The sequence below is a fragment of the Leptidea sinapis genome, chromosome 5 (assembly GCF_905404315.1).
Source record: "Leptidea sinapis chromosome 5, ilLepSina1.1, whole genome shotgun sequence".
Lineage (NCBI taxonomy): Eukaryota > Metazoa > Arthropoda > Insecta > Lepidoptera > Pieridae > Leptidea > Leptidea sinapis.
In genome coordinates, this window is record NC_066269.1 from 8,365,280 (window position 1) to 8,391,839 (window position 26,560).

Genomic DNA, 26,560 nt, shown 5'->3' on the forward strand with positions numbered 1-26,560 from the left:
AAGCATTGATGGACAAACATGTGTAAACGTTAGTCTAACACAACGAACAAAACTTTTTCTCGTGTTAGTGTTCATTTGTAGCCAGTTCGAAATTTAAATAAAACTTTTCAAACAACCTCCTTGGTTGTTTTGTACCGATCGTTCCATTTTTAAATTACACAACATATTTATGAGTTTACTTATATGTAATTTATATTTTGGCCGCTTAACCACGACAGATGTGGATTTTCATACAACTTTTGCCGGTCGCTGAACGTATGTATTTGGACAGTACAGCAATGTCGATTTATCTCGAAGATGGTTGTCAAAATAATGTTCATAATTCCAAGCATGTTGAGAAAAATATATTATTATTATTAAATTTTTATATTCGTTGATTAACACGAGTGTAACACATTTAAACTACACACTTTTAAAGGATTAAAACGATCAGTTCCCTGAAAAAGAGATCTGGAAATGTCTTGAAACGTCGGGTTAACTAAAATAAAAATGTAACTTTTACGCTAAAATCTAATGTAAAAACAGTTACAATTACACGCGTTTCAATCCTTTAAAAGTGTTTTATTTAAATAAAATTTTTATACTTATTATAACTCAATGCTCGCCTGATCTATGTTGAGGCATACATATAATTTTATCAATATTTACTAACGGTTTCTATCTAATCTGTGACTTTATGCAATAGACGAATGAAGTGAAAAGTGTGTAGTCAATAGTGCTTTGATTAGTAGATAAATATTATCAGAATTATTATTTATGCTACCTTCGTATCGCCTAATCTATTTTGAATAACTTTTAAGAATACTTATTACTTACGAAAATAAACTAAATAAAAATTTCGCTATTGATGTGTTCGAAATTAACAGAAAATTAAATAATAACACATATTTCGCTTAGTCTTTTAAAACTTGTACATTTAGTGACGGGGCATGTGATTTAACCAATATACAGGAAACGGGACGATAGGCTAGATGGTACACAAAAACAGCACAATATTCTGCATTTTAAACGTGTCATTCATATTGAATCACAATAAAAAAAAAATAATACAATTGCCCTAAATTTTCTTAGAAATAATACATTTTGGGGAACTATGCATTCAACATTTTCAAAAAAATCTCGACCTTGACAGAGCCTGCTGAAAAAAATGGACTAGTGCCTTGGCAAGTGCCATCAAAAGTTGACGCTTTTAATCAGGATTCCATAATTCCAAAAAGATGGGCACACCAGTGGAATCTCTCACAGTCGCCTACGATAAGAATAGATGTCTTCAACGATGACCAAAAGGCCGTTTTGGTAAGCTACGTATTTAAGTGCCGCCAAATTAACTACGGATTGACGCCAAGGGATGTCAACTGGCATTTTCTTGTGCACTTAGGGACAACATTGTAATGCCGCAGTCTTGGCTTGACAAAAAGGAATCCCCTACTACTCATGCCAATGTCTTTCAATCTCTAAACATAATAATTGTTTTTGTATGTTCGTCTGGGACTCCAAAGCAGCTGGAATGCTGACATTAAAATCGGCTAAGCTGTCCTTAAGGACTTAAGTTACCAAGTAAAGTCAGTAACTCTCTTATTTATAATAATTACTCCATCCGCTTATTTTTGCTATCGAAACGTTTTGCCTTCCTATAAAGCTAAAACTACGTTTAACAAAAAGGGATAAAAGTTTTACAGGTTATATTATGAATATACAATAATCGGTAAATATGAGTTTCTTAAAAGTCAAAATACGATTGAAATAAAGTTTCTCGATTCAAAAAAATATTACTAAAATCAAAGTAAAAAATGTACAAGTAAAACATATTCTGGAGAGGCAGAGGGACGTTAGTGCAGGCAGTGTAGTCAAGGTTATCACTTCTGAGTTATTAAATCATAATAATTCAACGTCAACGTCAGACATTGTTCGAAACTGGCTATAGTACGCCCGCTTGGGCGTACTTAAAGTTTTAAGCCCCACTTTGCGACTACGCCTGCGGTATCTAGTTGGAGCGCAGCGGAGACCTATCCTTAATCTAAATTTTCATGTTAAAATTTAATAGGTTTATGCCTTTTTAATAAGATGTTAAAAAGTTTTCTTGTGTCTAGTAGGTTTGATGTTAGTGAACCTTCGAACAAAAAAGATCGATCAAAGATTTGTTCGTTTATGCTTGCAGCTTCTCCCGCTATAGCAAAATGTGTCTCAAGTCTGTATAGTAAAAATGAAACCTAGTGCCTACACATGCAAACAGTTCACTATAATGAAAGCAACACAAAATAATAAATTATACTCACATAGCCACAATTTTGTCATGGCACTTAAAGATGCTCCTGAATCATTTCGCGGGTCCCAGAAGGCAGGGTTGCCAACCTTACTACAAACTTTACACCTAATATTCTCGATTTAGCTTAATGATTTTTGTGTAATTTATATTTGTTATAGCTACTAAGCTGGAGGTCTCGGGTTCGAATCCCGGTAGGTGGAAACATGATTGTTTCCGAGTCATAGTTGTTTATTTGTATTTATGTATGTTTAAGTATAGCGTATTAAACATATTGTTGTCTTGCAACCCATAGCACAGGCTATGCCTAATTTGTGTCAAAGTGTGTCAATAATGATTTTGCTGTACTGATAAGACTACAACGAAGAAAGATTTTTTTTTGTGTATTATTGTGCTGATGGTCTTAGTAATATTTTTGTCTAATTCCATTAAAAGTGAATGGGCGTTTATTTATCAGCATACATGAAATGATGAATGAAAAGATAAAATAGATAATATAATGAATAGACATTATCTTCAAAAATAAAATGTAATAATTAAAGTATTTAATGTGTTACTTAACCCTAGAATATAATTTTACTAACATTATATTGGCCAGATATAGCCTGGAATAAAAGATAAATTAATTATTAGTAGTAGATAATCACAACAAAACATTTAAGATGTCCTTGTAGCTTCATAATGTACTCCAATCTGATTTAGTTATGACACTACCTCACGCATGTTCTGTTTATAATAAAGAAATAATTATTTAAATTAAATGTTGGCAACCCTGATCGAGATTAGGTAAGCTCAAGCTGTCTCCAGTTTCTCCTTCACCATATTAAGTTGATTGTTTCCTCAGTTATTTCGACATGATATTATAATATTGTAGGGATGTTAGTTGCTATATTATTAGTAGTCCCATGTTAAAAGAATACACCATTATTGATTTATGGAAAAGGTTTATTGGTATAATATATAATATGTTATAGACTACATAGAGACCGGATCACCAAATAGATTTAAATTCTGTTAACAAATGTACAGAGCAACATTGAACAGCTCTGTTGCTCTGGTTAATTATTGAGCCTCTCGCATGTCAGTTCCACCACCGAGGAAACACTGTTATTATCCAATTTTACAGCTTTTTAATACATCCTGTACTTCTAATCTAGCCATGAGAGCCTGTCTGATTAAAGATTGTCAAAAAAATAAAAATATATTGAATTAAAAATACTTTTGTATGTCGAAAAATTTTGAACATAAGTTCTCGTACTATAAAAAATATACTAATATCATTTAAACAAAACACTTTGAAAGGATTAAAACGCGTGTAATTGTACCTAATTGTTTTTACATTCGATTTTTGCGTAAAAGTTACATTTTTATTTTAGTTAACCCGACATTTTCAATTTTAGCACATACCACCTCCGAGGCAATAAATGGTGCTAAACTTCATAATGGCAACTATGACAAATACTATCTTTGACTCATTTCATCTGCAGTCCCCCTAAAAAAGAGATCTGGAAAGAAAATAAAATTGTAACTTTTGCGCAAAAATCTAATGTAAACACAGTTACAATTACACGCGTTTTAATCCTTTCAAAAGTATTTTATTTAAACGGGTAACACTCGCGTTAATTAAAGAAAATACTATACCATATCAAACAGACTACCAGGAACAATAAATTAAACCATTGTAAACATTTGCAAGCGTGCCATATGACGTCAGTGTGAAAATATCCAAGCGAAATGCACACTAAATGAGTAAGTACAAATATATAATAATTATATAATAATCTATACTGCATTATAGCATATCTATCAACTGAGAAAAGCATGCATAGCTCTAATAATAACTAGACAAAACAAAATCAGGCTGAAAGCAAACAAATGCTTACAATTCACAAAAAAAAAATATAATATATAAAAAACCTACGGCGTAAACACAGACACAACATTCAAAGTAAACAATCAGTACTTTAACTTAATACCTAATCTGTCATCGCTTCGTATTTGTGACATTTTAAAAAACAATTCAAAATTGTATATGGATCTTTAGAGGAATACTTAACGTTCAAATATACTTACAAGGATATGGAAGATTGTCTGTCGATCCTTTAGGGCAGCAAGAAAATTTTTGTCAGGTATTAATATCTATGAATAACACACGGCAAAATCGCACTTTTTTTTTGTTGTATTTGTAAATTATTTTTATTATGCAAACATTTTGCAGTGTGTTATTACATAGCACAGAATTTGGCAAGCTCATCTAGATTCATCTGTTACAAAATAATCAAGTCTTTTTGGAACATCCAAAAATCACTAATAATTTACTAGCTTAAACAATAACTATACTTCTACTAAAACTACAGTAGTATAAATCTGGCAACTGTATGGTATAGTGCTGCCAACACTAAACATAATTTATTAAATATTAGGATTGACTTAAATGCAATTCATACTTCAAAACGAACTATAGTCAAGATAATGCGACTGTTTTTTGACATAATATTATGATAAATGCATTTCAAATAAATTATATTAAGCCAAATCGAAATGTTAAAATCATATTTTTCCTTCACAATACAAATATCGATATTTTTTAAAGTTCAAATAGCTTTCCTGTCCTGTTGTGTATTTACATGAACCATATTTAGATATTGACATTTGGAACCCTGTATAATTATTGGCTACACTCTTAACATATTTATGAGAATCGTAATGGAACTATATTTATGCATGTCTTATCAGCATAACTTAATGCTAGTGACCCACTGGTACCAAGTTGTGTGGATGACAGTACCAAGGATTTATTTCTATCAAACAATAGACCTAATTACCACTATGAAAAATAAGTCTTTTTTTATCATTTTAATTTATAATAATAACCTTATTAGCTAAAATCAAATCCATGGAACATTAACGTATTTACATACCTAATTGCTAAAGGACGAGTTTTGGAACAGAAATTGGAAATACTAATTTTTGAGCTGAATGAAATGAATTTATCGCGGAATGTTCACAACAATGATATGTCTATACGATATGGCAACACGATTGTACTGTCAGATTACACAGCTGACTGACTTTGACAGCTGTCACGGGCATGACAGCTGTCAAAGTCACTCGTCCCTAAGCAACTCAGTGGTGTCGGAGGAGAGGTTGCCCGCGACTGCCAGAAGGCCCGCGAGACTGTTGGAGCGGATGCTCTTAAGGAAATTCTTTTTGATATCGCCATGGGAGCCCTTGCGCGACTTGTCGGGGATGTCAAAGACCGTGTCGTAGTGGTGCGGCAGGTCGGCCGTGGAGGTGAACATGGGACAGAGGAGGAACCGGTTGCGGCGCGGCCCCTCGTTCTCGTAGAGCAAGTCGTCGTGACTGCCGCTGCGTTTCTTAGCGAGCTCCGCTTTGCCGATTCGCACTTGCGATTTCGACTTACGTGACTTTCGTTTCGTTTCCTCGATCGTGTCTATCGTAATAAGCCTTGCGGTTCGTTCCGTTTCTTTATTTGCAAACAAAACATCATATATAAATAAAATGCTTTCAGTAAAACAATCACGCCTTATTTTTTACAACTACAAATTAGTAATAAACTGTATGAATAAGAAATTGAATATTTAAGTGTGCTTGCTAAAATATCTATCTATAGGTGAAAGAAATATATTCTTTCATCTTATCTTTCCCTATTCTATACTTGTCCCAAACTAACTTCCAGCTATAATCAATCAAAATGTATTCATATGAGTGATTATGTTAGTAGTGGTGAATACCACCACCAAGCCTCCACTTTTGTATGTTGTTCTGTTATTCTGCACGAGTTAATCTCGTTAAGCCATGAACTCATTAGATAATTAATTTTGTTACGTTTGCGTAAAACGACTAAGAATTGCGACTACACACACACACACCACAAAAATTAATATCAAAATTAGGCGCGTTCTATTTTCCAACCTTATGATATTTATTTAAACTATCTGCCATATCCGGGAGTGTCAAAGATTGGCGGGAAAAGTTAGAATCTCGTATAATTGCAGGTGATTTCTTTTGGCAGCCAATTGGGTACTAATATCGACCCATAGACGCTTAATAAAGGGCGAACGCTTTCAGATACCACATTAGATAGGACTCATATGATCAATACCTGACCAATGAGCATTCAGTGGTTGCGCCCGCTCACCACACTGGTTGGTTTGCATTGTTTTATAAATCATTCATTTCGTTCTATTGAGACTAACCGCCTTCAGGATCAGAGGCAACTACCCTTTTTACCACCGACACTCTAAATGGGGGCGACTATGTATGGTTATGGTTTGTAAAGCGGCCCTTTTCTCTGCGACTATGCAATGTGATCATAATGTGATAGCCACTGTTAACTATAGCTCACTGCTAAATTGATTCTATTCATAAATCTTATTAAGTATATCTTTTGCAGTTAGCTGATATATCTCAAGTCGTTGAAGAATTGGAATTCCCACACAGAAATACATAACGTCAATACTCGAAACAAACATAAACTAGCAATTCCATCTACTAGGCTTCGTAAAATTGCGAAATCTTTTAAAGTGGACTGTGTTATATTTTATAATAAACTCCCAAATGATATTAAAATATCACCTATTAAAAAAAATAATTGTATCGTAAAAAATAAATTAACATCTTAGACCTATTATAAATGGAAGATGATATTGAATGATAAAGATAGTTGAATTAATGTTTGTAAATTTTGTTAATGAATATTGTTATACTCATTTGAATGCTATTGTAACTTTTGTCCTTCATCCTGACTTGCACTAAATAACTTACAAAGTATTACGGTGACTAAAGATTTTTTTGAAATTGAATTTGATGATGCGCTAAAGTTAAAGTTGATTAAAGGACCAATTTAAGAGAGGATGTGTAACTCAAACCGTAAGTAACGTTTGTCGTGTGGTGTGTGTCGCACGTGTGAGTACGTACCGTGCGGCGCCATGCGGTGCGGCGGCGACAGGTGCGGCGCGGAGGTGGAGGGCCGGTGCGGCCGGTGCGGCAGCGGCAGCGGCAGCTGCGTGCGAGTGCGGACCTGCCCCGTGGACGGGCCCCACGTCTTGCCCTTCACGCCATCGGCCGGCACTGGACAGACACGCACATGACACAGCATATCAAATCAACATCACTTTATTCATGTGGGTCATAGGTTCTCAACGTGGGCGATAACGCCCCCTTGTGGGCGTTTGAGACTTTCGGAAGGGCAGTAGAAAACCCAGAGAAAATTAGGAGGCATTGAGATGGCGCAATAGGGCGTAGGTAGATTAAAAATTATAGTCTAAAAAGGCAAAAATATTCACGAAAATACTCTAGAAACAAACATATTCTCAAAGTGGGCGGTGAGCATAATAAGGTTGAGAAACTATGATGTAGGTCAACGAAATGACACTTTATCTCTTAAAAATTACTTTTCGTATTGAATCGTTACTTCGTTAATTGTACTAATGAGAAGTAGTGACAACAACCACATTGCCACTCTTTAAAATCCACATTTACGTTTTCATCGTTTTACAAATCATTTCAATTCCAATATACGATTGCGATGATGCGACAAAAATGCTGAAACGTCAAACAATCAATACACTGACCTCTCCTATATATCAGTGGACTAGAGGCTGTCAAAGTGCTCGTGTGCCTGTTCGATGATCGCCATTTTGGCGCTGTTAGCCATGTAGCGAGAGTCTGCGGTACTAAAACTAGTGATGACAACCTTAGCTAAACAAACATCAATAGATGGTAGGAAACTATTTACAAAAAAAAATTATGTACTTTATTACATTGCTCCGTCGTCGTCAAATTGATTCTATTCATAAATCTTTATTATTTACCACACGGCATCGTTTTCCGTGTAAATAACACGGAAAACGAACGAAATAACTCAACAAGAAAAAATACTTAAGAGTATTGCACGTTCCTTTACAGCCATTTGTATTATACATCAAAATTAGTTCTCTTGACGCGAGTGGCGCTTCAAATCGGCACAAAACATTAGCTGTCAAACATATGGAACAGCCTGCCCAGTGGTATTTATACAGCTCAGTGGATATAAAGCAAAAATATTCTTGTTAATTTATTTTAAAGAAAAAAAACCATGTCTGTTCAATTCATCGTAACAAGACCAACTGTGTCAACTTTTTTCTTTTTTGAAGAGGAGGAAAATATATTAACGTAGTGTAGACCCCGAAACGGGGCACATATAGAGAACTAATTATGACTTATAATACAAATGGCTACGAAGGAACGCACAATACTCTGAAATATTTTTACATTTTGAATTAATTACGTTCGTTTTCCGTGTTATTTATACTTCAAGGATCAACGTTATACACTACATTTTTTTTGTAAATTGTTTCCCACCATCTATCGATGTTTGCTGAGGTTGTCATCACTAGTTTTAGTACCGCAAACTCTCACTACATGGCCAACAGCGCCAAAATGGCGATTATCAAACAGGCACAAAAGCACTTTGACAGCCGCCAGTCCAATGACTTATAGTAGAGGTCAGTGTTTATATCTGAGTTGGAGGTATAATACTACAAAAGTAAGTGCACTAACGCGCAATGGCACGCATGATAGGCGGCGAGCCAGGCGGGGTGTTCTTGGCGACGGCGACCAGCTGCTTCATGCTGCACTCGTCGTCTGAAGGCCGCACAGTGAGGGTGTGTCGGAAGTCGAGCGGCGACGATATCGTGTCCTTCTTCAGCAGTCGGATCTTACTGAATTTGCCTGCAAATTACATTCATGTTTAATAGTTATTTATACAACTATTGTATACAACATTTGCATACAAGACTTTATCTACACCCATAATATGAATCCTCTAAAAGTTTCTGAAACAGTTAGCTTACTGCTAACATTAAAATAGGCAGTCCTAGTAACCATTACATCATCCAAATGAGTGTTGTAATGTTGTACTGAATTTCATTACAACACTCGTTTGGATGATGTAAAAAGGTTTTTAGGACATTGGGTGTTTTAATGTTGGCAATAAGCTAACTGTTTTAGAATCTCATATATTATGTTTATAGAGGATTTTAAGCATGGGTGTAGATAAAAAAAATTATAATACAGTGTGATATTTCATAAAGTGTAGATATGAATATCAAAGCACCAAGCACCATTTGTTGTCAAATATGTATTACTTTTTATATGTGTTTATTTATTTATTTAGGAAACAAAACTGATACATCACTATAGTAAAAAATAAAGTTTCAGTCAGAAGACGTCCACTGTTGGACAAAGGCCTCGGCAAGCCCAAATGATCGAAATTTTGACAGAGGCGCCTTGTGTCACCCGGGATCAAAGAATTTTTCGAATCGGTTCATAGTTTCGGAGCCTATTCAATGCAAACAAACAATCAAATCTTTCCTTTTCATAATATTAGTATAGATGATGACAATACCTTTACGTTTATTCGGCTGTGGCGGCTGTTGGGACATGTTGCTCGCGAAGATGAGGATATGCAGCTCCCTTGCTGCGAGGTCTATCTCCCTCATCTCCAGTTCCCTCTCCTTCTGCGCCAGGTTCTGCTCCACGAGCCGCTGCTGCAGTTGCGCCCGCGTCAACTCCTCCTCGCGACATCGAAGCTCCTGGAAATCAGCCGAATCTTTGAAAATCTTCTGTTTAAAGTCACACAAATGACAGTAAATATAAAAAAAAGGTGAATAATATATAATTGCATCTAATTGACGGTAGCTGTTAAATATTAAGTAACACGTCTATTACAAATAGCCAACGATAAGCTCATCAAAGCGTCAGCTAACCATCATCATCATTATTTCAGCCGGAAGATGTCTACTGCTGGACAAAGGCCTCCCCAAAAATCGTCATGACCTCATCCAACGTATTCCGGCGGTCGTGACCAGATCGTCGGTCCATCTTGTGGGGGGCTACCCAACACTACGAATTCCGGTATGTGGTTCCCATTCGATGACTTTACTGCCCCAACGGCCATCTGTCCGTCCAGCTATGTGCCCTGCCCACTACCATATGTCGGTGACTTTGGTTCTCCTACGGATCTCCTCATTTCTGATTCGATCTTCGTAGGGAAACTCCGAGCATAGCCCCTCTCCATTGCCCGCTGAGCGACAATGAGCTTCCTCATAAGGCCCATAGTTAGCGACCACGTCTGCGTTCCGTATGACATCAATGGCAACACATATTGGTTAAAAACCTTCGCCTTCAGACACTGCGGTATTTTGGATAGTAATAATTAATAAATAATAATTTATAATATACTGCCAATATACTAAAAAGTGGGACACATGAATTATGAACAACTAGACATAATAGGCAAATAAATAAACAGCAAAACAAAATGAACTACAAAACATCTAATAATACCATTATCTATAACACTAACCTCTTCTATTGTTTTGCATTCCTATGTAAGCAGAAATATAACATACATTAGTTGGATATTGATCATAATAATATGAGGTTCTTGAAACAGGTGTGTCTATGAAAGTTATACTTAGGACTACTACTATGAAAGTACAGTAAGCCTTCCTATAACGGGGTAGTCTTATAGCACGGTTTCTTATTACACGATTTCAATTATCCATATAACGGGTGATTTTCCACATACATATTTCTGTACTGTGAAATTTATTATTATTTGTATCTTTGCACGTGTGTTAATTGTGTTATTACAAATTTAACAAATTTTATTAAATGTGTATATTAAAAACCCTAATAAAATAGTAAAACTAGGCAAACAATTGGTAATACTTGTTACGAATTATTGCGAATAATTTTTACTATTATATTTTTACGAAAATTAGGGACGAGACGAGCAGGACGCTCAGCTGATGGTAATTGATACGCCCCACCCAGTACAATGCAGTGCCGGTCAGGATTCTTGAAAAACCCAAAAATTCTGAGCGGCACTACAATTGCGCTCATTACCTTGAGACATAAGATGTTAAGTCTCATTTGTCCAGTAATTTCACTAGCTTCGGCTCCCTTCAAACCGAAACACAGTAATGTTTACACATTTCTGCTTCACGGCAGAAATAGGCGCCGTAGTGGTACCCATAATCTAACCGGCTTCCTGTGCTAACGAGCCTCCCACTGGTTATACCACTAACTAATTATGAGATTGTAAAAAGCGCGCTATATGGCAATATCCCTATAACGCGTTTTTCTTATCGCAGAACCACTCTACCGCGTTATAGGAGTGATTACATTATGGATTAACAAAGTAAAATTTTTACATCTTTGTGTTTGTTCGGGTTAATATCAGCAGTCGAATTCCACCACCGGACATAACGTCAAAATAAGAAATTCCACTCAATCCAGTCAATTTGAAAAGGTGGCCAAAAATACGATTAACAACACTCTGTCTAATTTGAAGAATTGATAATAGTGTGTACTGAGGCCCGACTTCGTGATGTCCACACATAGTGAACGACATCGACTCCTCATTCACTCGCCGCGCCACACACTTATACTCTTTCGTTCCTTAGTTTTCTTTCACCCTCGTTCGTTATATCTGCATTTAAATTCCTCTCTTCGACCACAATGTACCATTGCAGCTATTTTTCAGTACAAATGTGGTGTGCTCTACATACTACAGTGGCGATGTTTTTATTCACTTACAAGTAATTTTGTGCAATTATCCACCAACTTTATCCGGCATGGATATAGAAGTAAGTTAATTATCCAACTAATATCTTCCCTTTCTTGGCGTGCGTCCGTGCAGAATGGGATGTCGCTATGCCAACTTAATGGCTGGCAGGCTTGCCCTGCATGTTTCAGTATGACAACTCTCTCTGTTATCCGTACTTAAACATTTTATTGAGATAAAACCTTGAGTTGCGAATGCAACTGGCGACTACTAGTAATAAGTTGGCTATGTTTCCGTACCTTTTCTTTCCGCCTCAGATCCCGAAGCACCTCCTCGATCTCGACCCTCCAGCCGTCCTGCATGGTGTGGAAGGACTCGTGCGGCGCGCGCGTGAATTCCGACTGTCTGATCCTCTCCAGCTGCTCCAGGATCTCCGGGAACAGAGGCCTCTCGCGGGGGTTCGAGTGCCAGCACGCTGAAATATTCGCCATCACATCACATATGACACCATATCTGTGTACCTAGGCCATACGGGTCTGTCTATCGAGGAACGGATTGTGGGGTGCCACAGTCTGATAAGTGATTCAAAAAGTGCTGGGAAGACAAATCTCGATCATCGCAGGAATTACGATGTAACGGGTGATGACTTAAGTACTTATCGGTTAATCTGTGATACAGTAATGGCGAGGTTTCTGTATAGATGAAATAATAAAATCAAAGATTAAATATAGGTACAAAAACATCAAACAGTACAATTTACACATTGTCATTAATTTTAACTATAGGCGGTACAAATAATGTTCACTCTTCACTGCAACAAACTTTTATAACGATTTTCGTTTACATTTTTTTCTTTTAATTATAGTGTGAGAGCTAGTTATTAATGACACAAATAAAATTTGAAAACAAAATTTTAAAAACGACGCGGGACTTGAACCCACGACATCTCGCGTTCCGTGCGAGTGCTCTTCCAACCGAGCTAACCGTTCCGTATCGATGTGTATTAATCCTAGAAGTGAGACATGACATTAAAAACATAAAAAATTGACAATATTTATGAATTCCTGTGTTTTTCCAGAACATATTTAATCTGGGTGAGCTCAATACTAGAGTAAATATTGAGTAAGTATATACAAGGAAAAGATGCCGAACGCGCTGTCAGTCTTACAAGAAACACCAGTCGAAACGTGAGCCACCCACCTTCCATGAGCACCCGCCACGGCTCCGGGCACGTGCTGGGTATGGGCAGGGTGAGCTTGTTGACGGCCACTCCGTAGGCCACGGCGAGGGCGTCGATGCCCTTGTATGGTGTCTCTCCGGTGAGCAGCTCCCACAGCAGCACGCCGTACGACCAAACGTCCGACGCATGCGAGAACGTCGAGTTCTTTATCACCTGAAAATAAAAACAGAGGCATTAGACATTCGTTTTTATGGGATTATGTAACTATTAACACATTGTTATCTATATTAATCGTATATAAATCGTTACGATTCAAAATCTCAGTGGGAGGCTCCTTTGCACAGGATAGATGCTAGATGATGGGTACAACAACGGCTCCTATTTCTGCCGTGAAGCAGTAATGTGTAAGCATTATTGTGTTTCGGTCTAAAGGGCGCCGTAGCTACTGAAATTACTGGGCAAATAAGCTTAACATCTTATGTCTCACGGGTACGAGCGCAATAATTATAGTGCCGCTCAGAATTTTTGGGGTTTTTCAAGAATCCTGAGCGGCATTGCATTGAATTATAATTAATTGGGTAGGGCGTATCAATTACTACCAGCCGAACGTACTGCTCGTCTCGTCCCTTATTTTCATAAAAAAACTACCATTCAGATAAGCCTCACACCTCAGAAGTACAAGCGCTGGAAACTCAACGGACCATTATTTAGGATAAATGACCAAATAATATTTATTTCATACAATACCAAGTGGCGATCACCACAATCATTCCCAGTCCCAAGGGTGTGGAAACGTTTATTTATGTATTTTATGTTATAAAATCCTTTACGGAGAGCGTACTCAGACTTTGCTCAGACTACGTAAACTTAACGTAAATCTTAGCTTGAGTGCATGCTTAGCATAAACTTTGACTTCATTTTTATAGTCATTTGACAGAAGAAATTATGCTGAGCCTTAAGCTTTGACAGCCCAATGCAAAAGTCAAGTTAGCGTTTTATCACACTCAGCTTAGTTATGCGTAAGTAAAGTCTGAGCAAAGTCTAAGTACGCTCTAAAGATCTCATTCAGAGACATAAAAGAGGCATAGGCAGATATTTCTAAATACAATGTACCTATGTGATTACTATTTAATATTATTGTATTTCGAATGACTTAAGACAAAGTTACCCTGGCTTGGATACCGGGGCACAAAGGTATATGGATGGAGCCTCATCTCCCTTCATAGGCCCTGAATTATTTTGTGCAGCTGGAGAATCTCTAATCGGCTAGCCAGTCACTAGTCCTCGCTATCAGGCCATCGGCAAGCTTAGTTGCTCCTAGGCAACTATCATGACAGGGGACAACCGAGAGCCCTCACGGGGTTCCTCTCCGGCCATTGCACGCTGAATGGGTCTCAGTGAATCAAATCTGTGCAGATTCTGCTGCGAAGCCGCTGAAGACCCCAAACACATCCCTCTGGAATGCAAAGCCATTGCCAGAATCAGGCTGGGGTGTCTTAAAATACCTTCACTCAAAGCAGAGGACGTGTGCCCTGCCTAAACCCTCTGTGGATCCTACGCCTAAGTACTAGGTCTTGAGCATATAATTCACCCATTCACGTTCAAAATTAACTTTTTATATTCAAATCTATAACACAAATTATGCAAAAAATACATTTTTTAGACTCTCATGTGACTTTTATAATAAAAACTAGCTGACCCAGCAAACGTTGTATTGCCATATAAAGTAATAAAAAATTTTTGGGGTATAAATAACATAATGCCAAATATATCGTACATTAAATTTATCATACTACAATCAATAATCATTATATTCAATTTCCATCTTGCAATTCTACTGCGTATCTGTGGGTGGAATAGAATAATATTAAAATCTCGATACAAAAATAGGTGTTGATCGTAGACGGGTGAAAATTTAGGGTTGTATGTATTTTTAATGTAGTATCTTAAAAAAAATTTGGGGTGGATTACCCTTTACACTGACCCAATATGCACACAAAATTTTCATAAGAATCGGTCAAGCGGTTTCGGAGGAGTTTAACTTCAAACACCGCGACACGAGAATTTTATATATTAGATTTAATAAATATTGACGTATCCTCAGTAAGTTTTAGCATATATATAAAAGAAAATTAAGTGAAGTGCTGATTGTTCAAAATGTTTTTTCTTCCTTTTATTTTTATTAGATGTTTAATGCAGGTAACAATGTAAATGTTAGTTTTTATGTGAATATTTGTGAAATATATTTAACGACCGTCCTTTTGCTTTGTAATTTTAAGTTTGTGTTTAATTTTATGGAACTTTAAGTTTGCGTGTGCTTAATTTAAATTTGACTAAATTTTGTGAAAAACTGTTTGATTTCCTAAATAAATAAAAAAAAATTTCGACACAGGAACGTTTCCTAGGTAGCCTTGATACTTTTCCTAATCTCATTTTTAAACATAGGGCGTTGAAGGCAGGGGGCACTAGATCCAAGGATTTAAGTCCATTTTAATCCCCAAATCATAATAATAAAAGTTTAAAAAAAGTAACATATTCATCAATCATGCAACTTAGTGTAAAATGTTGAAACATTGGCCCATGTTCTAAGAACTACCAAATTATCTGCTCGATTAGATAGTGTGGAAGTAAAGTAGGACAGGTTTTATGGCGAGTCCGTCATATTACCACAGCAAACATCTCAATGTACATAAGAAATAATAGTTTAAAACAACTAAAAAAACACGCTAAAGAGCAGAAAAATCTCGAAAACAACCTACTATTACATTAATGGTTAAAATTTAAAACTAACATCAATTCCTGCCTTATCGACGATAGATGAAAATTATATAAATTAACAAAATCTTATTTTGCAAATTGAAAAATGGAATTATTTTATCAAATTAATGTGTTGTCATCGATCCTCGATAAATCTACGAAGTTTGAACGAAATCTGGCCATTTTAAGTGGGTTAATCGCGCCCAAATAAGTCGGTTACAAAGAAATATATATACAGGTGAAGCTATTTATTTATTTAATTCAAAGAGATCTCCATATATATTAGTAAATGTATTAGTAACAATATTTCATATGAACTATGTTAGTATTATTAGCGAATTATATTCATAAACCTAGAGCTAACTGTATCCAGTCCCAGTGTTTCTGGAAGGAACAATCAGTTCTGGCAGCAAACATCTTTAGGATGCTGTTACTGCTTACACGTAGACGCTGCTAATAAAAAGCGTGTAAAGCTTCAAAAAAAGCTAAATGGCTTCATTATACACTGTATCATACAATAGTTAATAGTATAATAGTAGTTAATATAAAAAATCGTTACTTCTATTTTTATCTAGTTGAATTAAGCTATATTTGAAAACACATGACAGTATTTTCCTGTGTTTTCATTTGTCTGTCGCAAAGTATATTTTTTTTATAGAAAAGAAGGACAAACGAGCGTACGGGTCACCTGGTGTTAACTGATCACCAACGCCCACATTCTCTTGCAACACCAGAGGAATCACTGGAGCGTTGCCGGCCTTTAAGGAAGGTCGAAGCGGTTTTCTTCAAGGTACCTTTAAGGGAGCTTGTCGTCAAACAGAATATCAGAGTATATATTGACGACCCTATAATAGCCCAGTGGTTAGTAACACTTCCTACTGAGCTAGAGGTCCCGTGTTTGAATCCCGGTAGGTGCAATCATTTATTTGATGAATATGAATGTTTGCTTCCGAGTCATGGATGCTTATTTGGATATATATATGTTTAAATAAGTATAATGTATTAAATGCCTAGTTTGGAGCAAGGTAATTTGTGTAAAAGTGTGTAAATATTATTATTATTTTTAATTATTATTACATATACCTCGGGTGGCATCCATGCGTATGTTCCCGCGGCGGACATCCTGGTTGTCTTGTAAACCTCCCGGGCAAGTCCAAAGTCGGTGATTTTGAGTGTTTTGGTCTCTAGATTGTCATCTGGCAGAATGGTTTCACTCAGAAGAACTGGAAGTAAAAGAAATAAACAACTGATCAATTTAATCAAATATTCCCTTCTGAGAAGTAAACATAACATACTATACGTGCAATAATTGCACAATCCCTATTAATCTTATAAATGTGAAAATAAAACTGAAAACATAATATTATCAACGATGCAGGACTCGAACCCGCGACCTCTCGCGTTCCGTGCGAGCGCACTTACCAACTGAGCCAACCGAGTGACGTATCGTGAATGAAGCCACAACCTGAGAGTTGAACAAATTATATAAGATTTTATGAAGAGGAAAGATATTCTTTTCTGTTTTATTTGTGTAATTAATCCCAGAAGTGAGGGTGAGTACTACTTTAAAACATAACAAACTGATTATAAATGTGAATGTAAGTTTTGTTTGTTACGCTTTCACGCCCAAACCACTGAACCAAGTTTGATGAAATTTATTGCAGAAATATACAAGAGCTCGGGAAAGGAAGGTAAGGGCTTGGTGGAGTTGAAATAGGCGTGGAAGTTTGTATAAAAGTTCATCAATATCAAAGATAGCAAAGATTCTAGCGTTTTCAAAATTTAGAACATGTGTGGGAATGAAAAGGGGTCATGAAAGTTCTATAGTTAGTAGTTTATAAAAATGAACTATGTTAGTATTAACCACAACAGTTTGAATGTGTATTACTAGCAAAGTGAGTATTTAAAAAAATAAAAAATGCTGCCCAAAATAACTATTGCACGCGGAAGAGGTCGCGAGTAAAAGCTAGTAATATAATATATTCATATAACTTCTAAAAAGATGCTTGCAATATGAAGTAAAAATTATATACGTTGGGATCAGAAATTAAATGAAATGATTTATTTGTATGAATCGTGGTAATATAGTTGTTCACAATAATTGATAGGTGTACAGCACAATTCGCCAATATATCGGCATACAAATATTTGATTGTATAATTTTTATATTTATATACGTCATTAATACACATTACGTAGCTTTAATTCAATAATATAATATAAAATAAATATTAGTTTGTACCTCTCAAAAAATAACATTTAAATACTATTTATATATATTATTGGCTAAAGAATTCTTTTAAAATTTAATAAAAGCATTTATCTATTAGCCATAATTTTAATTTTTATGCATTATTGTTTTAGACATCTCTCTAATATTCTTTGGAAGGTGTTTAAAGACCCTAATACACATAACATCTGCGTTATTTTGATGAAGCGCTGTTCTACAGTATGGCATCAGAAGGCGAGTTGGATCTCTTAAGCCTAATATGGAATAGTCCTTTGCTGGTTTAAAAAGTTCACCATGTTTTTTTAATGAACATACAAATTTCTAATATATATAGACCAGTAAGCGTTAAAAGACGGTGCTTTTTTGAATTATGGTTTACACGATTCTAGAGGACTGACATTGCATAAAGCTCTTATTTTGTGCCAGAAAAACGTTTGAAATATTAGTGGAGTTTCCCCATAGTATTAACCCGGACCGTAAAACTGACGCAATATAACCGTGATATGCAGTAAGTGCAGCGTTAAAGGATACAGTTTGTCTGAGCCTTCTTAAAGCGAAAACGAACTTATTTCTTATGCCTGCACTGTATCACATTGATTCAAGTTATTTCTTTAAATACCCAATTTCTTAAGAAACCATTGGGAAATCATGTTTACTTTTACTCCTAATCAATCTTTATCGTCGTTAGAAACCCGATAAGCTAATTTGAACAAAAGAAATCCTTGAAAGACAAATAAGTCGGGAGCGAGACATATTGAGGTCAGTCGTTTTCGCTGCAAATTGATAAATCAATAGTTTAAAAAAAATTGCGCGCGACGAAAAGGAATGTGTTAAGCAGTTTAAGAGATGATAAATTTATCGTTTACATGTCAAATTTATTTTAGGATTCCAAATTTTCAAAGGAAATGTAACCAACGTAAATCAACAAAAAAGGAACCCGCCATGAAAAACTTCTTTTACTTGAGATATAAAAAATATTCCCGGGATCAAAATCGAATGGCGAACAGGTTACAGGATGCGAAAGACCACTCAACAAACTCAAACAATTATAGTAAACTAGCTGACCCAGCAAATGTTGTATTGCCGATATTAAAATCGCGATACAAAAGTAACTGTTGATCGTAGATGGGTGAAAATTTGAAGTTGTATGTATTTTTTAATGCTGACTCATAATCAAACAAATTAAAAAAAAATGTCAAAAAAAATAAAAATAAAAATTCGTGTACCCAATATGCACTCAAAATTTCATGAGAATCGGTCAAGCCGTTTTGGAGGAGTTCAAAGTTTTTATATATTAGATATATACATGATTATAGGTGATATACCACGAACAGTTTGGTGGAAGTCCAGCCACCAGCCTAGCGGTTGACTGTTTTCTGATTCTGCAAGCCTTAGTTTAACCTGTTTAACAGCACCTGGATCTAACAGTCAAAGTAAAGTAGGAAGCAATTTTCTCTATAATTTATTTTAGTTTTAAACTATTAACAGTGCTAGTTATGGAACATATGAGGGTAGGAATAAAAGAGCACGAGGGCTATGTAGATGATGGATTTTTTTGGCACCTTTAACTGCTTTCCGTCTTCGAATTATTGTTTTTCAAGAATCCTTAACTGTGGAAATATATTCTATTTACTTTTAATGTTCGAATCCCGGTAGGTGCAAGCATTTATATGATGAATATGGATGTTTGTTTCCGAGTCATGGATGTTTAAATGTATTTATGTATGTTTTTATATGATTTTATGTATGTTTAAGTAAGTATATTGTATTAAATATATCATTGTCTTGTAACCTATATATAACACAGGCTATATATGCTTAACTTGGGGCAAGATAATTTGTGTAAAAAGTGTGTCAATATTATTATTATTTAAGGATTTGAAATCCTATGAATGAGTTACATTATCCAAATTAAGAGTCGGATAATAAATTTGGAAGCTATTTTTTCTGTAAGAGACAATATGTTAAAATATATCATCAATATAAGACTTATCCGTATATAGGCCAATATTGGACGAAGTGTAAAATAAAATATATTACCATCTACTATTCAAAATGTGTTCGAGCAGTAAAGTTTTATAGCGAGCGGCGGCACTTGCGTGGCCCATCAATAGTAATTTGTTTCAACATTTAAGGTTCGTGTCATGTCATATACATAAAAAGCCACTCGCACATTTAGGGGTAGTATCGAGTTATTTAGTCATTTTATTACACTCAATTAAAACACGTGTCTTCTTTATGACAATAAGGGACGAGACGAGCTGGACGTGCAGTTGATGGAAGGAGTTCCGTACTCGCATGGTGCCCTAGAACGAGGAGCCCTTCCTTTTCCGAAAGGTATGTTTTTATTATGACAATAAGGTACGAGACGAGCTGGACGTGCAGCTGATGGTAATTAATACGCTCTGCCCATTACAATGCAGTACCGCTCTGGATTCTTGAAAACCCCAAAAATTCTGAGCGGCACTACAATTGCGCTCGTCACCTTGAGACATAAGTAAGATGATAAGTCTCTTTTGCCCAGTAGTGTCACTAGCTACGGCGCCCGAAACACAGTTATGCTTACACATTACTGCTTCACGGCAGCAACAGGCGCCTCGTCACCTTGAGACATAAGTAAGATGATAAGTCTCATTTGGCCAGTAATTTCACTAGCTCCGGCGACCGAAACACAGTAATGCCTACACATTACTGCTTCACGGCAGTAATAGGCGCCGTTGCGCCCCATAATCTAGCCGGCATCCTATGCAAAGGAGCCTCCCACTAGTAAATGCCCTAAGTCGCCTCTTACGACACCCATGGGCTTCCTATTCTTTTTATGCCCAGGCAAATGCATAATTCCATTCGTAATTACGCTTGAACATAAAACGAATAAAAATGCATTATTATAAATCACTTTAATGTCCGCAATACAATTTATTTCACATTGACGTAATTATCCCCGGTATAATAATGCGCTGCGTCTCGGTAAGTATTTCGTGTTATTATATAAATCTCTCCTCATGTAATGACAGTCACAAAAGGCGCGGGCTCATTGCGAGCACCTTCTACGGCCGATATGTTAAATTATATTAATTGACGTGCCGATATACCGATGAGATTTCATTTTAATGTGAGTTTATATGATAAATGTTGAATATAAATCATAGCCGATGTCGTAACATTACCTTTACAATAAGTAAACATAGTTGCAAGTAACCTATTTTCAGTTTATTCTTGCTAGAGCAAAGTAAAAAATATAGAAGCATATAATATATAAGATTGATATTTAAGGCTATATGTAGAAAATATTCGAGATAAACAGGCGATACAAGTGACAAGAGGCGGAAGCACCGGAGCAGAGGACGTTTCAGTACGTGAGTGCCGGGCGCAGGCAGAGCAGTCGGGGTTTGCACTTCTGAGTTAATAAATCATAATTACTTAATAATAAAATAATATTCAACGGCCTATTACTTAATTATATATATTGTTTTTATATACGTAATATTTCTACGACATACGATAATTACTAGCGCGCGATTCGCTTTACGAATTGTTATCAACGTTTTCATATTTATCTACTATTCTGATCTTTTAGTTTCAATAATTAAATATAGGTATATTAACAGGTAAATAAAATAAATACATATTTTATTATTTTATTAGTCCTCTCAATAAAATATACGACTTAAATTATTTTAATAGTTTTTATCATAGACGATATCAATATGAGTGATATTGGGCATTTTATAAACTGTCAGGTCATTATTAATAATCCCTACAACTTAATATTATAAATGTGAATGTAAGTTTGTTTGTTACGCTTTCACGTTTAAACCACCGAGCCGATTTTTATAAAATTTAGCACAAAGATAGACTAGAGCTTGAAAAAGGACATAGGCTACCTTTTATTGCAAAAAAGAAATGGAGGGGTTGAAATAGGGGATAGCAGTTTGTATGGAATATCGTCCTTTTCGAAGATAAAAGCATGAAACTTTGTATAATATATAATTTATAAACATTTTTTCACCTTCATAGGGTTGAAATAGAAGAGAAAAGAGACTGTCCACAGTGATAAGGAAAATTGCGCTGTATCATTGAAGAGCGCTGCCAACAGCGGAAAGAGCATTTTAAGTGTGTCTTATTTGAAAAGCATTCTAAGAAATAAAAAAAATCCAAAGTAACTATTCCAAGGCGGACGAAGTCGCGAGTAAAAACTAGTTCTCTATAATATTCCCTAGTTGGTTCATAACAGATATATTTACAATCAGGACAATTGTGCTATGCACTAAACAGATAGCGCGCATTACCTCTGGCATGGCATGTCAAGTAATAATATTGTTCAGAAGTTGCAAGCGGGAATGAGACAATGGTGTGTCGTTCCAACTGGCGAGACGCCGACGTACTGTCGGGTCCTCGTATCTATTGTGTTGCACCTTCACGGGCGTATGAATTGGAAGTACAGCGCACAGATAACAGCTTTGACATGAAGCACTGCACTGCTGTTCACAATAAAGATATAAGGACACTGTTAAGATGCGCGTGTAACCAATAACCCCCTTATTCATAACAGCCGCTAAGGAGTGTTTTTTCTCATTCTGACTAAGGTCAATAGAAGAAGACAGAGTGAGAATTAGCAATGCTTTAAGTTAGCAGACTATTATGAATAAGGGGGTAAATATATAAGTTGACCCAACAGACGTTGTTCTGTATATAATAAATAAAATAATGTTTTTATATGAATTTGTCAATAATATATCATAACATCAAAAATTACTTCGTAAAATATGCACCCTGCTGTCGTAATGAAATTGTTTCACAGCAGAACTGACAAACCGTGCGTCAATAAATTCTCTCATAGAAATTATGTATGGAAACATCAAAGGAAAAACAAATTTGTTGTTTTTATTTAATTTAGCAGCATTTTCCTATTTATTCACCTTTTAAACCTTCTCTGGACTTCCACAAATACTTCAAGACCAAAATTAGCCAAATCGGTCCAGCCGTTCTCGAGTTTTTATATATATAGATTAACGCCTACACAACGCTAGAATTTGTTTTTTATCCGAGTTGAGGACAATCGAGCGTACGGACATACACCTGATGTCATGTGATCACCGCCGTAAACAGTCTGTTGCGACACCAAGGAATCACAGGAGCATTGGGGGGCCCTTGAAAATTGTGTAGGTACGCGCTTGTTTTTAGAAAGTACCCATGTTGTATCGTCCTGGAAACACCGCATACGAAAAGCTCAATCCGCAGCTTGGTTGTAACGAGGAAGAAAGTTCCTTGAAAACCGCACTGTGGAGGAAGGCCACACAAGGCTGTATCTAGATTATGAGGATGATATCCGCATTTTTGGCGTGTCGTACGAATGTGGAAAAATTTAAGTAAAGTTGTGTAGTTTGTGAAAGAAAATGTCACAAAAACGAAGACAAGATTGATTCGGGACGAATAACTTCGGAATCCCATGATAATAAAACAGTATGGATGTCCGATATATTGAGCTGCTCTGCCTTGCGCGGTCAGATGTTTCGTACTTACATGGGTCGCATTAGACCGGCTGAAATACAGCCATGCTCTATCTATGACAACAATTTCTTATCTTAAACCAACGGGAACGATATTAATACGTACGTCATAGAAATACAGCTGAAATTTTCACATGATTATAGAATTTATGATATAATGCCAAAATAGCCAACAAGCAAAATGAAAAAAAAATACAAATTAAAAAGAAAATAGTTTTTGTACTAGACCGAATTGCGCGGTTTTTTGAAATCATATTTAAGTTTGAAAAGCACAAAAGCAAAGTGGCGCCTTAAACGTGAAGTAGCGCATATAACTTTAGAGACTTTAATAGCAGTGCTGTACGAACTCAATGAAACAGTATAAGCGAAATGAAGTGCTTAACATGAGTGATACGTAGGGTCTGCACAAAACGAACACAATACCTACTGTGTAAGTACATACACACCGCAATAACCATTAAAGGTGCACTTATTTAATGCGTGTTAAGGCATAAAGGTGTAAAGGCGTTTATTTTCTCAAAATGGATTCCTTTAGAATTATTTTTGATGTCATTTCCCATATAGGTACTACCGCCTCGGAAACAAATGGCGCTGTGAGAGAGAAGAAGCGGCGCAAGATACTCTCCCAGCATTCGTTTTTTGCGCTCTAATTAATAAAATATAAAATATTGCACTGTCATAGCTAGTGCTTTAAAATAATCATAATCTAGTCCCAGGCTGTCCGATCACTTAGATATTCAGCTGTAGAGTAGTAGGATTTACGATGTACGTTAGAGTTATTATTCTCTCTCGCACAATTTGTTCGTCTAGATAGACTGTGACAGCTGTGAAAACATCGAATAAAAAAAACTGAATTTAGTTCTGAGAACTAACCTCTATTTTGAGCAATTCACGGACACTAACACAAAGTGTGATGCAAATCACGAGTGTAAAACGTAGCTTGTCGCGCTCATTAAACTAATAAACCTGGCCTGTTTTCATCTATTGTCTAGCAGCAAGAGGCTCTATCTAAGACTATTATATTGTAAGTCTATGGATTTTTGATTAAACAATCAAAAAACAATAATAGCATATTACCTACTTACTTACTTATAGGATTTTGTCACAATCCTCTTGTTTTAAAACAGTAAAAATCGTAAACAGAATTTAAACTAATATCAGAAGATTCAATCGCAGGAATTTAAAGGAAAAGGTGAGAAATTTGTTCAAAACGTTATTCCCCAAATTTTTTATGGAACAAAAGAGCGTACGGGTCATCATCATCAGCCGGAAGACGTCCACTGCTGGACAAAGACTTCCCCCACAAGATGGACCGACAATCGGTCCTGCGCTGCCCTCATCCAACCTACTCCGGCTATCTTGGCCTACCAACACTACGTCTTCCGGTATGGGTACGTAGGGGTCACCTGATGTTAACTGATCGCCCACATTCACTTGCATCACCAGTGGAATCACAGGAGCGTTGCCGGCTCTTTATAAGGGTATACGTTACATTACATACAGTGGGAATCGAGTACCGAGTACATTCCATTCGTTTCGTTAGTATCTTACCAATCATATTCTATAACTAAAAGACCCGGCAAACGTTGTTTTGCCATATAAGTCATTTTTAGAGTTACACCGTTTCTTGGACATTGCAACATTATTTTTTTTTTCTAAAATAAAAGTAGCCTAATTTACTCCTTATTACATCAGCTACCTGCCAATAAAAGTCCCGTCAAAATCAGTCCAGCCATTTCAGAGATTAGCCGGAAGAAACAGACAAAAGAGTAGATAATGTTATTTCGGTGTACCGTATATAATATATTCATATACATGTTGTAAAAAACGGTTATTTACATATACAAACAGACACTCCAATTTTATTTATATGTATAGATATCGGATTAGTAGGTCCTACTACCTTCACACATTGAGAGGGCTCTAGCTGAAAACTGAAACCACATTGCCCTTAAACTCTCACTGTTCACGCACAGACCTCGCGAGTACGATTAAAGCATATTATTATACAAGGTTTAGTTGAAAATGCTCTTTTACTGTTAACTCTCATATAATTTGCAGTTATGTACTAACTTAACGATAACTTAATGATCATGTGTATTGAAGAAGAGTTTTATGCATTATTTATTTGAATAATGAATAATTCAGTTGACACAAACGGGCGGGAGGGATGCTTTCCGCCCCGGATATAGACCCCGTCCTGTCGCAGTGGCTTACGTCTTAACAAGCCTCACTGATTTACGTCGCTGATAACATTGTCTCAAGTAGTGCCGGTGTATTTAGTTACGCATCAGTAATCTTATCGTTATTCACATTTTTATTGAACAAATATTTCTCCAAGTACCCTCAATTATTCACATTAATTAAAAAAAGGCCTCATGTATTTTGATGTGGGGTCATGTCGCTGACATTGATAGTGTTTTATCTGCAAAAGAGAAAGCTGTTCGTGCTATATATCAGCTTGGTTATTGACAGTGATTTTCATTCTTATAACACTAGAGATAAGGAATGGCTTGTAACTAATTCTAGTAGGCTTAGTAGGGTAAATGTATGCATATATAATACTGGCGCTGTTCAGACATTATCTATAAATAAATTTAAATGTATTATAAAATGACTCTATCGTTAATCCTACTACACCACAGCTGAATATTTAAGTGATAGGACAGTCTGGGACGAGAATATAATTGTTTTATAGCAATAACAACAATAGGTACAATATTGTATATTTTATTAAAAAGAGCACAAAAAAAGATTGCTGGGAGAGTTTCTTGCGCCTCTTCTACTCTCTCAGAGCGCCATTTGTTTCCGAAGCTGTGGTAGTGTTAGAAATGACATCAAAAAGAATTTTTAATGAATCAATTTGGAGAAAATAAATTACTTTTGATCTTAGGCGTATCATTGATACAGGCTTAATGATCAATCAAATGATGAAACAAGTGAGCATTACTAATTGTGACAGTAATCACGACCATCATGTTCACGAAGCATCCTTACACAAACAATGAATTCAAGCTCTAAAGGTTGATGCATCCAATATACG

At 36.0% G+C, this 26,560-nt stretch overlaps 1 protein-coding gene across 1 annotated transcript in view; it reads right to left on the reverse strand.

The window, feature by feature from the left end:
- Window positions 1–3,187: 3,187 nt before the first annotated feature.
- LOC126964499 (mitogen-activated protein kinase kinase kinase 9) overlaps window positions 3,188–26,560 on the reverse strand; it is a 71,788-nt gene continuing 48,415 nt past the window's right edge. Inside the window, exons 2-8 of the mRNA XM_050807661.1 lie at window positions 16,861–17,000; window positions 13,041–13,233; window positions 12,140–12,315; window positions 9,675–9,861; window positions 8,828–8,998; window positions 7,205–7,357; window positions 3,188–5,750 (exon numbers count right to left, since the gene is read on the reverse strand). Of these exons, the coding sequence (XP_050663618.1) occupies window positions 5,371–5,750; window positions 7,205–7,357; window positions 8,828–8,998; window positions 9,675–9,861; window positions 12,140–12,315; window positions 13,041–13,233; window positions 16,861–17,000 (1,400 nt within the window). The 3' untranslated portion in view covers window positions 3,188–5,370. The remainder of the gene's footprint in view (window positions 5,751–7,204; window positions 7,358–8,827; window positions 8,999–9,674; window positions 9,862–12,139; window positions 12,316–13,040; window positions 13,234–16,860; window positions 17,001–26,560) is intronic.